General features: G+C 43.7%; 1 protein-coding gene across 1 annotated transcript in view; it reads left to right on the plus strand.

The window, feature by feature from the left end:
- The window catches only part of LOC310793490 (adhesion G-protein coupled receptor G7-like), a gene marked incomplete at its 5' end in the record, with an annotated part of 42,641 nt that overhangs the window by 3,098 nt on the left and 24,444 nt on the right, over positions 1–15,099 (plus strand). Inside the window, 3 exons of the mRNA XM_083655292.1 lie at positions 9,362–9,487; positions 10,123–10,251; positions 10,797–10,922. Of these exons, the coding sequence (XP_083511418.1) occupies positions 9,362–9,487; positions 10,123–10,251; positions 10,797–10,922 (381 nt within the window). The remainder of the gene's footprint in view (positions 1–9,361; positions 9,488–10,122; positions 10,252–10,796; positions 10,923–15,099) is intronic.

Genomic DNA, 15,099 nt, shown 5'->3' on the forward strand with positions numbered 1-15,099 from the left:
GTTCTAAAAAAGAGATCTCATAGAATAGCCTAAATGTGTGTGATTTGGTTAGATAGTTCAAAGATACCGTTTTTGGTTTACTGTTTTTCCCACTTTCCCAGAGGCAGAAACTAATACATGCCTTCAGACAGACCATTTCTATGCATTTGGTGTACATGTATGTCAAAAAGCTATGGAGTTATGTGGTTGCAATGGAATCAAATAACATAATCATGATGGGGGGCTTTGACCATGCTTTGTCTGAGGGGAGGCTCACAGTCTCAGACTTTGAAGAAATAGTTGGTGATTCATTTTCTGTTGATCGACTAATAATTCTAACTGCAAGGCACTGCTAGTGTTGGGGAAGAAAAACAGGGTAACTGGCAGGGAGATAGTGTGCCAGTTTACATGGGTCCTGTTGGGATGTGTGTGTGTGTGTGTGTGTGTGTGTGTGTGTGTGTGTGTGTGTGTGTGTGTGTGTGTGTGTGTGTGTGCGTGCGTGCGTGCGTGCGTGCGTGCGTGCGTGCGTGCGTGCGTGTGCGTGCGCGCGCATTCGTGCGTGCATGCATGTGTGTGTGGGGCAGGGGCGTATATGGGTGGGCCTGGCTGGGCCTAGGCCCACCTACTTCTTGTCTAGACCCATCCAATCACGAGACTTTAAAACTTTAAAACCTAAATGGCTGACATTACTGTCTTTCAGAGGCTGTATTGGGCTCATTTTTAGAGAAAGAGTGAGGGTCCTGCTATCATATGAAATTAGAAGACCTAAGACATGCATTGGTGCCAACCCTGTCATGTTAACTTGAAGGGGACTAAATAACGCAAAAAACATGCAATTTTGCATTTTCTTTTTGCATGCAGTATAATTATTTTCCCATCTATTCTATTTGAATATGTTTTGCATACTGGAGTCCCTAAACCGTTTTTGCATAAATTGGGTATGAGTGGAAAACTGAGACTCTTGTTATTAGAAAATACTGTAGGATAGTAGAAATGTGATGATGCTGCCATGCTAATGTAGCATTACTTATGCCAGCATGCATTTTGAGCTGAGCTAAGTGCTGTTAGATCCTCTACCCACAAGGCTTGGTCAGTGTCAAAAGTGGGGTTTTGCTAGGTGTCAAAAGGGCGTAAGTGCAATTACACCCTTTTGACAGCAAACAAAACAAACTTTTTGCAGTACACTATACAATGATTTCCCTGACCCTTTGAGCAAATGGAATGGCCTGCCATGTTACCTGAAGAGCAGCTGGAGCATGTGTCCCAGGACACATGACTTATTGATGTGTCCTGGCTGGGACACATTCAAAGAACTGTAAACCCCTGCAAAACTCTTACTATCAGACCTCGTATTGACCAGTTCACACTCCTAACCTTATAGAATAACATTTGAATATAGGCCTAAGTATTTAATGGGAATATTAGCATATTTATATTCATCTAATATTAACCTAGAATATGAATTGGAATGTATAATAGTAGAAATTATGTTATCACGCTGCAAACCTAGCATTACTTATGTCAGCATGTACTTTGAGCTGACATAAGTGCTGTTAGGATCCTTCAGTTTACGCACAAGGCTTGGTCAGTGTCAAAAGTGGGGTTTTGCTAGGTGTTAAAATGGCGTACATGCAGTAACACCCTTTAGACAGCAAACAAACCCTACTTTTGCTGTCTTTGCAGTGAGATATACAATGATTTGTACATATACAATTATTTCTTTATCTTACTCCTGCTTATAGCATTCTACATTCTACATAACAAATGACGACATTCTACATAACAAATATTGTATATAATGTAAATAGCAGTTAACCATACCTTTGAGTCCTTGTTTGTTCATTTTAGCTTGTATGAATACCTTTTCTTTTCTTTTCTTTTGAAAGCACATTAAGAGCAACGTATACCGGAGTCAAATTCCTTGTACCCAGTGAGCATTTTCGGTTGAAAAGACGTTTTATGTGATGTGTACGAGACTATTATATTATGTAACAGACTAAAATTATGTTGTGTGTGTGTGTGCATCTAGTCTTTAGGCTGTACGGCTTCAGAGGTTAACTTCATTTAACACCAGAGACTCAGGAGGTACACACCTCGTATACAGTCTGTTACAATAACATAGCGTGCCCAGAGCACCTCGTTCCGCACTTGGTGCAGACCGGTGCAGACTTGCTTTGGTCTAGTCTAGTCAGTCACAGCTAGTAGCCTATAGCTAGCGACTAAGTACTTGCGCATGCACGTTGCTGCAGGAACTGAATTCATTATTTTATAGTATTGCGCTAAACTATTAACCATAGTTGTGTCCTGGAAGCTTTTTGCTGGCACCACATAGCCTATATAGTCCCATATTTATGATATTTCATGTGACATAAAATGCGTTGAAATGTAGTGTTCGTGTAGACCAGATTTCAACTCTCAGTTACACAATAAAATGGACAAATGCCAATTCACACACTATCAATATTGTCTCTATTCCAAACTACAACGAATGTTTTAACAATATGATGAACCAAATTGTGTTTTTTTACACGTTGACATTGTAACCGCATTTTAGCCAGTTGAAAAGAGGGTGAAATTAGGTCTTAGACGTTCAAACCTTATATCACCCAGATTTAAACTAAAAATCAACGTTGAAAAAACGTTTTGTGCTCGCTGGGTATACTTGGCCAATAAAGCTGATTCTGATTCGGATAATGCAAATGACGTCAATAGTGTGGCCCATCCACTTGACGGCACGGTGGCTCAGTGGTAACACTGTTGCCTCACAGCAAGAAGGGCCCAGGTTCGAACCCCGGTCCGTCCCAGGTCCTTTCTGTGTGGAGTTTGCATGTTCTCCCCGTGTCCGTGTGGGTTTTCTCCGGGTGCTCCGGTTTCCTCCCACCATCAAGAAAGACATGTATGTTAGGGTTAATACTCCTGTCAGTGCCCCTGACCAAGGTCCTGGCAAAAAGAACTGGAGTTGGTCCCCGGGCGCTGCACTGCGGCTGCCCACTGCTCCTAGTTCTAGGAAGGTTCCTAGTAGAGGATGGGTCAAATGCAGAGGATGAATTTCCCCAAGGGGATAAATAAAGGATAACTTAACTTAACTTTGATTCAGGCCCACCTGTCATTTCATTTCTGGCTACGCCCCTGGTGTGGGGGCTGTACCCAGGAGGTAGCGTGGGTCGTCCACTAATTGCTTTGGATAAAAGAGGTCGGTGGTTCGATCCCTGGCTCCTTCAGCCTGCATGTCAAAGTGTCCTTGGGCAAGATATACTGAGCACTGAACCCAAAATTGCTCCTGATGGTGTGTCAGCACCCTGCGTGGTAGCTTGCCGTCATTGCTGTGTGAATGAGTGGGTGAATGTACCTACTGACTGTAAAGCACTTTGTAAATGCTGCCCATTTGCTATTTGGCCATTTGTGTGCACGGGTGTCTCATGGTGTGTGTGTGTGTGTGTGTGTGTGTGTGTGTGTGTGTGTGTGTGTGTGTGTGTGTGTGTGTGTGTGTGTGTGTGTGTGTGTGTGTGTGTGCGTGTGCGTGCGTGCACGTGTCTCTGGTGTCACACCAGGTGGGTCAGAGTTTCTCCGAGCGTCACTGGATGTGGTTTCTGGACGCTGTACTGTGGCTGCTTTGTGGTTTTGAGTTTGAGAAACAGAATGTAACATTGCCCATCTCTCCCCACAGGCTTACTGTCTCTGCTGATGAGAAGTGTCTCCACATGTGAGAAGGGATACAGATATGTTCGTGGTGCTGCTGTTTGTGTTGGTAATTATCTGACCTCTGATCTTAACTATCGCTCATCACCTCATCCCTTTACCACCACCTTTCTTCTGTAGCCTACACACTAATGCTCAAACATGACAAGACACTCAAACATTCAAAAGAAATTATGTTCCTTTACAGTTCCTTCTGCTGACTGGAGTTTTGAGGGAATGTTAACCTTAAATGACATTACGTATGCTGCTCTTATCCAGTAACTTAACAGAGACTGTCAGGGTTAAATGTCATGTGTAACTTTTAAGTCTAGTGATGGCTTTGATCTATGTGATGTATATCAATATTTGTATTCTTGTTGCTTACTGTATTTGTATGTACATCTACAGATGATAATGAGTGTAAAGACGAACAACCACCATGTGGGAATCACGCACGCTGTATCAACACAGAGGGCAGCTTCTACTGTCGGTGCCTTGATGGGTTCATGACTGTTAAAGGGCTAAAGGACTTCAATGCCTCAGCTGGACAATGCCTAGGTGACCCTGTGTGTGTGTGTGTGTGTGTGTCTGTGTGTGTGTGTGTGTGTGTGTGTGTGTGTGTGTGTGTGTGTGTGTGCGTGCGTGCGTGCGTGCGTGCGTGTGTGTGCACCCGTGCCTGGCTGTCTGTCTGTCTGTGTGGTTAACTTACACATGTGATCTCTCTCTCTCTCTCTGCAACCTCTGGCTGCTTCCTCCTCCCTTATTCCTCTGTCAGAATTCAACGAGTGTGACATCCCAAACATCTGTGGTGAGAGGGCCGACTGTACCAACACGCTTGGGAACTACAGCTGCACCTGCAAGGCTGGGTATAGACCTACAGACCTCAGCAGTAACTGCACAGGTGAGCTGGGTATAGACCTACAGACCTCAGCAGTAACTGCACAGGTGAGCTGGGTATAGACCTACAGACCTCAGCAGTAACTGCACAGGTGAGCTGGGTATAGACCTACAGACCTCAACAGTAACTGCACAGGTGAGCTGGGTATAGACCTACAGACCTCAGCAGTAACTGCACAGGTGAGCTGGGTATAGACCTACAGACCTCAGCAGTAACTGCACAGGTGAGCTGGGTAAAGACCTACAGACCTCAGCAGTAACTGCACAGGTGAGCTGGGTATAGACCTACAGACCTCAACAGTAACTGCACAGGTGAGCTGGGTATAGACCTACAGACCTCAGCAGTAACTGCACAGGTGAGCTGGGTATAGACCTACAGACCTCAGCAGTAACTGCACAGGTGAGCTGGGTATAGACCTACAGACCTCAGCAGTAACTGCACAGGTGAGCTGGGTATATCTACAGACCTCAGCAGTAACTGCACAGGTGAGCTGGGTATAGACCTACAGACCTCAGCAGTAACTGCACAGGTGAGGCTGTGCTACCTCTGTATGTACTGTAGCTCACTGGTGCATTTAAACACATTTAGCCTACTTCCTTGATTTGACACATTTGCGGGTGGGATATTTAAGCAATATAGCATGAGAGCTAGTGTGTTGTGGCAAATATATCCCGCTGATCAGTTGTTATCCCACGAGGCCGTGTGGGATAACAACTGATCAGCGGGATATATGCCACAACACACGCTGCTCGAGTGCTATATTGCTTTTTTATACAACAGGTAGTTCCGGCCGAGCAATTTGATTGGACAAGAGGGATCCTACGAGTGCCTATATTTCACGATAATGCACTGGCGCTTCACTGTGTGTAGATCACTCCGCTTCACAGCTGCCCTAATCAACAAAACGCTTCACAGCTGTAGAGTAGACAGTAGTAAAGTAGACAGCCTGCAGTTAATTAGGCTGATTAGGCTACATTTTCAGCAAAGCAGAAAGCTGAGGGGACTATTTTTGTTGGCGGAGGAATAAATACAGAAATCATCTATTTTCTCAGCTTTTTGTCATTTTTTTAATCAGCTTTGTTTAATAGAACTGTTGTATAAAAGCAATATCACACTCGAGGTCGTGCATTGTTGTCTAATATTGGCACTGCTGTGATTATCTACGGCACTCGGCCTATGGCCTCGTGCCTGCGACCGAATCACAGCAGTGCCAATATTAGCCAACAATGCACTCCCTCTCGTGTGATATTGCTTAAATAAAATGGTTTCCAAGTATGATAATATAAATATAATAATAATACTATAAGTCCGACTGGCATGGTATTCTGATAGAGTCAGTTGAAACACTACTGTAAGGCGGGACCTCTAGCAAGAAGATAGACGTGCGGGTGATTTGATTGGATCGTTCTGGAGACTGAAGTTGACATTGGCCAATCCTGGCGCTTGCTGAGAAGCTGAGAGCTTTCTGGAAACCCCGACAGGCAGCTCAAGCGCAGCGCTGCATTCTCAGCGCTTGCTGAGAAGCTGAGTGCTTTCTGCAAAGCCCGACACCAACTAACGTTACGGGGTTAAATGCGGGGTTAAATGCGGGGTTAACAGCCTTTTTTTTGCAAAGAAGACATTAGCCCGCATCTATTCTTGTACAAAACATAATTTTCTGCGAAGTATTAGTAAAGTTATAAGCGAAGATCGATTCACAAGGATCTGACAGCTGTCTCCGCCATTTGTTTTTTTTGAGGTAACCAAAGGCTTTTAGTAAGAGAGTTGCCATGGCAACCAATAACCCATGGCCATGGGTTATTGGAGTGGGTTATTGGATTTATACCAGGGGCGGTTTTAGCATCAGAGCTTACCCAAAGGTCATGGACCGCTGCACCCCTAGGGGGGTCCGGGGGCATGCCCCCCCGGAAGAAAATTTTGTACAGTTTCAAGTAAAAATGGATCAAACTGGCGCACTTTGAGATCAAAATGAAGAGACTAGATCTATGAAGAACTACACACATCAATATCTTCTTTACCGTTCTGTGGTTTTACAGCGATGAAAAAATAATTGTTTCCCTATATATATATTCTGCATACAGGTTCTATATGGTAGAATTATGCTTGCATAAATAATACCAAAATCACTTCAGGGGAGTTTCAAGTAAAGTAACATTTTGCTTTGTAGGCAAAACAAAAGTAAAATTATATCAAAAGGGAACTTCCTAATTTATTGGCTGGAATAATATTCCGACAAGATAATAATATACTGTAAGCACTAAAGAAGGAGTTTGCAGTCAACTAGTTGAAATTAATATGTGGCAGTATTTGTGGGGGTCAAAATCTATGTAGGGTGTACCACCACAAATAGATCAGTGTATGGGAAACACTGACTATTAAATTGTGTGACTAGAAAGACACCAATAAATCTGAGAAAATGTACTTTAATTTTGAACAACAGCACTACAACGGTGGCATTACAAATGGTATTATGAAATTATTGTGGGAAAAAACAAGATCTGACTGGTTGGAAGTTGGTAGGCTACCACCACCACAGCGTGCAAAAATAGGGAAAGAAGGAAAGAAAAGTGAATAGCATGCCATGCACGCATGTTAAGCTATCATCATCATCACATCAGACAGGCTGTGTAAAGCAGCCACTTGCGATTCTGAAGGGCTTAATTTCATTCAGATAACAAGGGACCCGTTTGAAAATATGTTTGTCACTTATGCCCATATGTTTCTCAAAAAACATTGCATCCATTTACACCCACTTTACTGCGAGCTAGCATGACATGGCTGGCTGGTGCCATGGTAGCCTACCTACCTTCCTCCAGTCCACCTGTTTGTCTGGCAGGCACAGCCACAAGTTCTTTTGTTTAGCCTACGAAACAACGTTACGCGCTAATTTGCATATCAATATGCGCTAATTAAGTAACTACTAACGACTCTGACTGCTCAATGCTCACCTCACAGTTTCATTGATCATGAGTAGGGAGAACGATTGTGTGGACTGTGGAGGACCACTTCGCTGCTGTACTGTGTGTGACCTGTGTGAAGTGATGTGGGATTAGGCAGATAGATGGAGGAGGGAGCGCCTGCGCAGCCGCGGTTCTAGAAACTTTTCAGGTGGGCTGAACCCCCCTAAATGTTTGTCTCAGCCCACCCTAAGAACATAGAGGGGGGGGGAAACACGCACACAGCGCATTGAGTGTAGTCAGAAACTGCTACTAATGACCACCATGGATTTGGAGAGGGAAAAAAAAAAAAAAAAAAAAAAAAACTTTTTTTTTGCCTCTATTTTTTTTGGGTGGGCTGAGACTATTTTTGGGTGGGCTAAAGCCCACCCAAAAACGGCCTAGAACCGCCCCTGATTTATACAATGGCTGTGAACCAATCAGATTGCTTGATTTGAGAGAGCCGTTTTATAAAATGCATTATAAAACGGCTCTCTCAAATCAAGCAATCTGATTGGTTCACAGCCATTGTATAATTCCAGTAACCGAGTTCAATAACCCATGGCCATGGGTTATTGGTTGCCATGGCAACTCTCTTATTAAAAGGCAGCGCTGCCTCGAGCTCCGTGTTGGGCTTTCCAGAAAGCTCTCAGCTTCTCAGCAAGCGCCAGGATTGGCCAATGTCAACTTCAGTCTCCAGAACGATCCAATCAAATCACCCGCACTGCTGCGGCCTCGTGGGATAACAGCTTATCAGCGGGATATATTCACCACAACACACTTGCTCTCGTGTTATATTGCTTAATTATACAACAGTTAGTTCCGGCCGAGCAATTTGATTGGACAAGAGGGATCCTACCAGTGCTGATATTTCACGATAACAGCACTGGCGCTTCACTGTGTGTAGGGTAGGCTATATCACTCCGCTTCACAGCTGCTCTAATCAACAAAACGCTTCACAGCTGCTCTAATCAACAAAACAAACACCAGCCACGTTACATTGAACGTCATTCACAAAGCGTAACACAGCTACCAACAACGCAAAGATGGATTTATTTCCTAACATAACTAAGTAACATGCCATCACCAGACTCTTATTTCACGGGCTGTACAATAAATGGAAACGTGCTAATGTGTATGATAAAAAAGTAGGCAGCCTGCAGTTAATTAGGCTACATTTTCGGCAACTGGTAGCAGAAAGCTGAGGGGACTATTTTTGTTGGCGGAGGAATAAATAGAGAAATCATATATTTTCGCAGCTTTTTGTAAAAATTTTTAACAGCTTTGTTTCATAAAACTGTTGTATAAAAGCAATATCACACTCAAGGTCGTGCTGTTGTTGGCTAATATCGTCACTGCTGTGATTATCGTCGACCGAATCACAGCCGTTACGATATTAGCCAACAACAGCACTCCCTCTCGTGTGATATTGCTTAAGTGAGGGATCATTCACAAGTCTAAAGCAGAGGTGCAGAAAGGCTGGATTGTTCAAAGATCTGATGTTTATATTGGTTAGAAATGTATATTTAATATTTATGCCTACTATTACAGCATGAGGTCACCATGAAAGATACTCTATTTTCCAGGAAGCCAAAAGTAATGGGAGAACATTGGAGTCTTTAAAGCAATCATCAGCAAATAATGCATTAGACATTCAACAAACAACTTGACCATCACAGAAAAGTCCTTTTTCTTGGAGTAGTTCGAAGGCCAAACTTTCAGTCGTCCTTATAAGTTTCAATCCATCATTACCCGCTCTGCTTTCCTCAGAGTGTAGGCTGGCTACTGTAGACTAGTGTAAGTTTCAGAACAGCTGCTAGAGGAATATCAGTCATTAATTATGGATCTGTCTCTACCTCTCCCTACACAGACATAGACACATGCAAGAACATCATCAACAGCGACACCTGTGGCGGCGAGGCCTACTGCACCAAACTGACTGGGAAAGGCTGCATCTGCCTGGATGGGTATACAGACCTCAGAGGTGACTGCACAGGTGAGGCTGTGCTACCTCTGTTTGTAGTTCACTGGTGCACAACGCATCTGTAAAGACCTCATGAAATGGCATCTGTACTTCCTTGATTTGACACATTTCCTGTTGAAACAGGATGTTGGGGCGAGACGTAATGCAGTGAGGGATCATTCAAAAGTCTAAACCAATGGAAGAGTCCACAATCTTATTTAAATCATGAGCGTAAGAAGGTTCAAATCAACTTTAATGATACGATAAACAAGATTAAGGATTGGCGTATGACCCCATGATGAGGCTCAGTGAGAGGAGGGCGTCAACATAGGATAGAAAATGAAAAAAAATGCCCCCGATGTGTAAGGACCTTAAGACTTGGTAGAGGGGCAGGATTGTTCAAAGATCTCATGGGTATGGTTAGAAATGTACATTTCGAGTACTTACGTAAGTGTGTGTGTGTGTGTGTGTGTGTGTGTGTGTGTGTGTGTGTGTGTGTGTGTGTGTGTGTGTGTGTGTGTGTGTGTGTGTGTGTGTGTGTGCACCCGTGCCTGCCTGTCTGCCTGTTTGTCTGTCTGTCTGTCTGTCTGTGTGGTTAACTTACACATGTGATCTCTCTCTCTCTCTGCAACCTCTGGCTGCTGTCTCTTCCCTTATTCCTCTGTCAGAATTCAACGAGTGCAAAGACATCCCAAACATCTGTGGTGAGAGGGCCGACTGTACCAACACGATTGGGAACTACAGCTGCACCTGCAAGGCTGGGTATAGACATACAGACCTCAGCAGTAACTGCACAGGTGAGGCTGTGCTACCTCTGTATGTACTGTAGCTCACTGGTGCATTTAATCTGTAAAGACCCCGTGAAATAACATATTTAGCCGACTTCCTTGATTTGACACATTTGCGGGTGGGATGATGCAGTGAGGGATCATTCATAAGTCTAAAGCAGAGGTGCAGAAAGGCTGGATTGTTCAAAGATCTGATGTTTATATTGGTTAGAAATGTATATTTAATATTTATGCCTACTATTACAGCATGAGGTCACCATGAAAGATACTCTATTTTCCAGGAAGCAAAAGTAATGGGAGAACATTGGAGTCTTTAAAGCAATCATCAGCAAATAATGCAGTAGACATTCAACAAACAACTTGACCATCACAGAAAAGTCCTTTTTCTTGGAGGCCAAACTTTCAGCCGTCCATAAAAGTTTCAATCCATCATTACCCGCTGTGCTTTCCTCAGAGTGTAGGCTGGCTACTGTAGACTAGAGTAAGTTTCAGAACAGCTGCTAGAGGAATATCAGTCATTAATTATGGATCTGTCTCTACCTCTCCCTACACAGACATAGACACATGCAAGAACATCAGCAACAGCGACACCTGTGGTGCCGAGGCCTACTGCACCAAACTGACTGGGAAAGGCTGCATCTGCCTGGATGGGTATACAGACCTCAGAGGTGACTGCACAGGTGAGGCTGTGCTACCTCTGTTTGTAGTTCACTGGTGCACAACGCATCTGTAAAGACCCCATGAAATGGCATCTGTACTTCCTTGATTTGACACATTTCCTGTTGAAACAGGATGTTGGGGCGAGACGTAAGTGAGGGATCATTCAAAAGTCGAAACCAATGGAAGACTCCACAATCTTATTTCAATCATGAGCGTAAGAAGTTTCAAATCAACTTTAATGATACAATAAGGATTGGCCTATGACCCCATGATGATGCTCGGTGAGAGGAGGGCGTCAACATAGGATAGAAAATGGAAAAAAATGCTCCCGATGTGTAAGGACCTTAAGACTTGGTAGAGGGGCAGGATTGTTCAAAGAGCTCATGGGTATGGTTAGAAATGTACATTTCGAGTACTTACGTAAGTGCTCTTGTGTGTGTGTGTGTGTGTGTGTGTGTGTGTGTGTGTGTGTGTGTGTGTGTGTGTGTGTGTGCCTGCCTCCCTTCCTGTGTGTTTATGGTGTGTCTGTGTGGTTAACATACACATGACTGATGATGTCTCTCTCTTGTGCAACCTCTTGCTACGCTCTTCCCTTATTCCTCTGACAGACATCATCGAGTGCTGGAACACGAGCGAGTTACAGTGACATTCTGGGGCACCGCAAAGGCGTTGGAAGCACGGTGCGGTGGGCGCTGCAGCACCCCCTGGTGGCAAGAGATGTAAAAAAAACAACAAAAAAAAAAAACATTTTTTTTTTTTTTTTTTTTTACAGTGCACCTGAACGCAACATGCAAAATACCCGCTGAATAAGTGTCCAAATGTTCATGTAATTCTGGCCAATACTCCACTTCTGTTATAACATTTCAGTCTGGAAGATATAATCTTTATGACTACCTTAAAAGGCTAAATGAATAGCTTAGAAAATGAATAGCACCGGGGGCCCATGGTACTATTAATCCGGCCATGGATATATCGGAGGAATAGCAGGTAGGCTATCACTGTCCCTGAGTCCTGAGGGTAAATTGAGTAATGCTGCAGAGAAGAGGAGAAGACACTGAATAATGACATCACAACAGTATAATCCTAATGTTAATTTAAAATTTAATATTCCTCTAAATATGGCTAAAAGTCCAAAAAGGGTGGGAGAGAGAATGAAGATTCCAACACAGCAGTGGGAGCAAGTGGTGACATGGAGGTGAGTGAGAAAAGGTGACTGAATAATGACACAACAGTCTAATCTTAATATTAATATTCCTCTAATCTGGCGACAAAGTGGCCAAATTTTTTGTCAGCCGTCCCCCCCAATGTTGAATCGGTGGCAGCACCCCCTACCTAAAAGTACTTCCAACGCCCCTGCCGAGGCCTACTGTATTTTATTCATATACATGTATCGTGCAGCATGAGGTCACCAAAGATACTCTATTTTGCAGGAAGCAAAAGTAACAGGAGCTCATTTCATGGGGTCTTTAAAGCTATCATCAGTAGACAAATCATTTGAACATCAAAAACACTTTTCTCAGAGTGGTTCGAAGGCCAAAGTTTATCATTAGAAGTTTCAATCCATCATTCCTCGCTCTGCTTTCCTCAGAGTCCAGTAGAGTACGTTTCAGAACAGCCATTAATTATGGGTCTGTCTCTCCCTCTCCCTCTATATCAGACATAGATGAATGTACAGTAAGGAAGCTGAAGCGAAAAATGAAAACATTTGTGGAATGAACGGGACTTGTGAAAACCTTGATGGGAGCTACTCGTGCAATTGTCCATCTGGATACACTACTTCCCAGCGAGCATTTTTCGGTTGAAAAGACGTTTAAAAAACGTTTAGGGTCAACGTTGAAAAAACGTGCAAGGAAGGTTTGAAAGTGAAAGTTTTTTCACCCACTATTTGCAGACGTTTATTGAACGTTCAGATTTAGACCATATTTCACCAGGATCTTAAATTAAAAATTCAGCAGCACACACAGGATTCGAACCCCGTTTTCCCACGTGCGCTCTACGGCCTGAGCTATAGATTTTCATATACTATACAGAGAGCCGGGCACATATATACTCTATCTCGCACACAATGTAGACTACACAATTGTCAATGATCGGGAGGACAAGTTATTTTATGTGATGTGTACGAGACTATTATGTAACAGACTAAAATTATGTTGTGTGTGTGTGTGCATCTATAGTCTGTATAGTCTATAAAAAGTATATAAAAAAGTATATAAAGTCTATAAAGAGTCCAAGTTAAGTCCCTGTGTGTGTGGGCTGATCTGCTCCGGATGATGCGATATCTCTTGCCGGAGGGCAGGAGGGTGAACAGACTGTTGAAGGGGTGGGTGGGGTCTTTGGCAATGTTCAGGGCTTTGGATATGCAGCGTTTGTGTGCTGTCTCCTGGATGGTTGGGAGAGAGGTCCCAATGATTCTCTCCGCTGACCTCACCACCCTCTGCAGAGACTTCAGGTCCATGGCGTTGCTGTTTCCATACCAGAGGGAAACGCAGTTTCGCAGTTTAAACAAACATTACACAGAGATCTAATGCAACTTCAGCACCACAGACAGGGAAGGCTCCATACCACCAAAGACAAAGTTCAAAAACTGTAGCAAGAAGTCACTTCAAGTGAGATGATGTGACAGTGGGAGCTGCAGAAGGTGAAAGCAGCAGCACATTGAGACAATGGGCTGAACCTGGAGTTTAGTCCAGACCAGCCCACCACCATCAGCCGGACACCAGCCATCCTGGTTGATTATTTCACAACACAATCGGTCAGCTCCATGGCTCAGACTAAACTGTGCCCGGCTTGCCCATTGGGTGGGTCTTTAAGCACTGTGATTGGCTCGAAGGTCCGAACACTGTCAGCCGGCAAATTTGTGTAAAAACTAACCAACTCAGTTGTTTAAGCCACCAAATGTTTACTGCTCTGTAATTTATTTTTTCAGACCGTCATCAGATAGCACGGCCAACTGAATATATTGCAATGCATAGGCTATCCGTTATTATGGTTGTTATGCATCACAAACCGCACGTCAGTTTCAAAGTGAAAACCTTTCAAGAAGCATAAACTCATTGTGACGTTCTTCACTCTTTTAAGTTGTGAAACCGATCTCTCACCCTTAGTCTACAGTTAGTGACAGGGTGAGAGATCTCTCATCCACAGTTAACAGACAGGCCAAGAAAAGCCAGACTGTGGTGAACATGTCAGACTTGGGGAAGTCGTTTTCAGCCTAGCTTTTCTTAGCAGTTCCTCTGGTGAACATGTTTTCTCTCATCACACAAAATGCTTGAACTGGATACATTCAAATGTGATGGAGGGGGGTGGGGGGGGCACCTACACACCAAACACCATTCTTTCTCATTATGCATAATATTCGTTTAGTATTGAAGATTAATTTCGGCCATTGAGTAGGCCTAATATATAAAGAAAATATGACAAAGCTTATAAAGAATTGAATTTGAATGAGTGGTGACCCCCCAACAATGCAAATTGGCTGGGGCACTCGCCCGATCCGATATATGGATAAACCTGGCCCAGAGTCGGGGGGGCCTATCTTGGTACAGGCGATATCCCCTATTTGCGCTTGTTTGCGCTTGCCTTAAGGCAGGGAAGATTGCAGTCTGCTGTCCAGGTGAGTTTTGCACCCCCGCCTGGCAGCAGCTAAACGCATCCCCACCTCACTGGAGTATATTGTAATGATTGTACAACAATAATAATAATAATGTAATGATATACAGAAACATAACTGTTTAAAAATGATATAATTGTTTAGGTAGAGGTGACCTCCCTGTTTTTAAAGGGCCCATATTTTGCTAATATAATGTAATATTATTTTATTGTTGGCCTCCAGTAGAGTAACTTATTGCATCATTCATAGTGGAAAAAACTCAGTTTATCTTGTACTGGCTCTCACTGCCCCCTTCAGTTCAGCCTCTGTATGAAACGCTCTGTTTATAGGTCCTGTCCTTGAACCCCCACCCTCCGGAAAATACTCAAGGAGGGCAGCGCGAGGAGTTTTTGTGTTTGGCCGCGGCACGTGATGCCCTGCTCGGCCAGCCGCCGAAGGAAATGTCCCGGCACAGCCCGGGCCTAGCGGAGCTGTAGATAGCTAGGGGGATGTTGATATATCAATTGATAGCCTTGCTTGTTACGCCCAAGTCACGTTTGTTATCGATGGTCAAATTCGTTTTGACAATCCCTTGCTCGTTTATA

This window comes from Poromitra crassiceps (assembly GCF_964638095.1).
Source record: "Poromitra crassiceps genome assembly, chromosome: 19".
In the NCBI taxonomy this organism is placed as follows: domain Eukaryota; kingdom Metazoa; phylum Chordata; class Actinopteri; order Beryciformes; family Melamphaidae; genus Poromitra; species Poromitra crassiceps.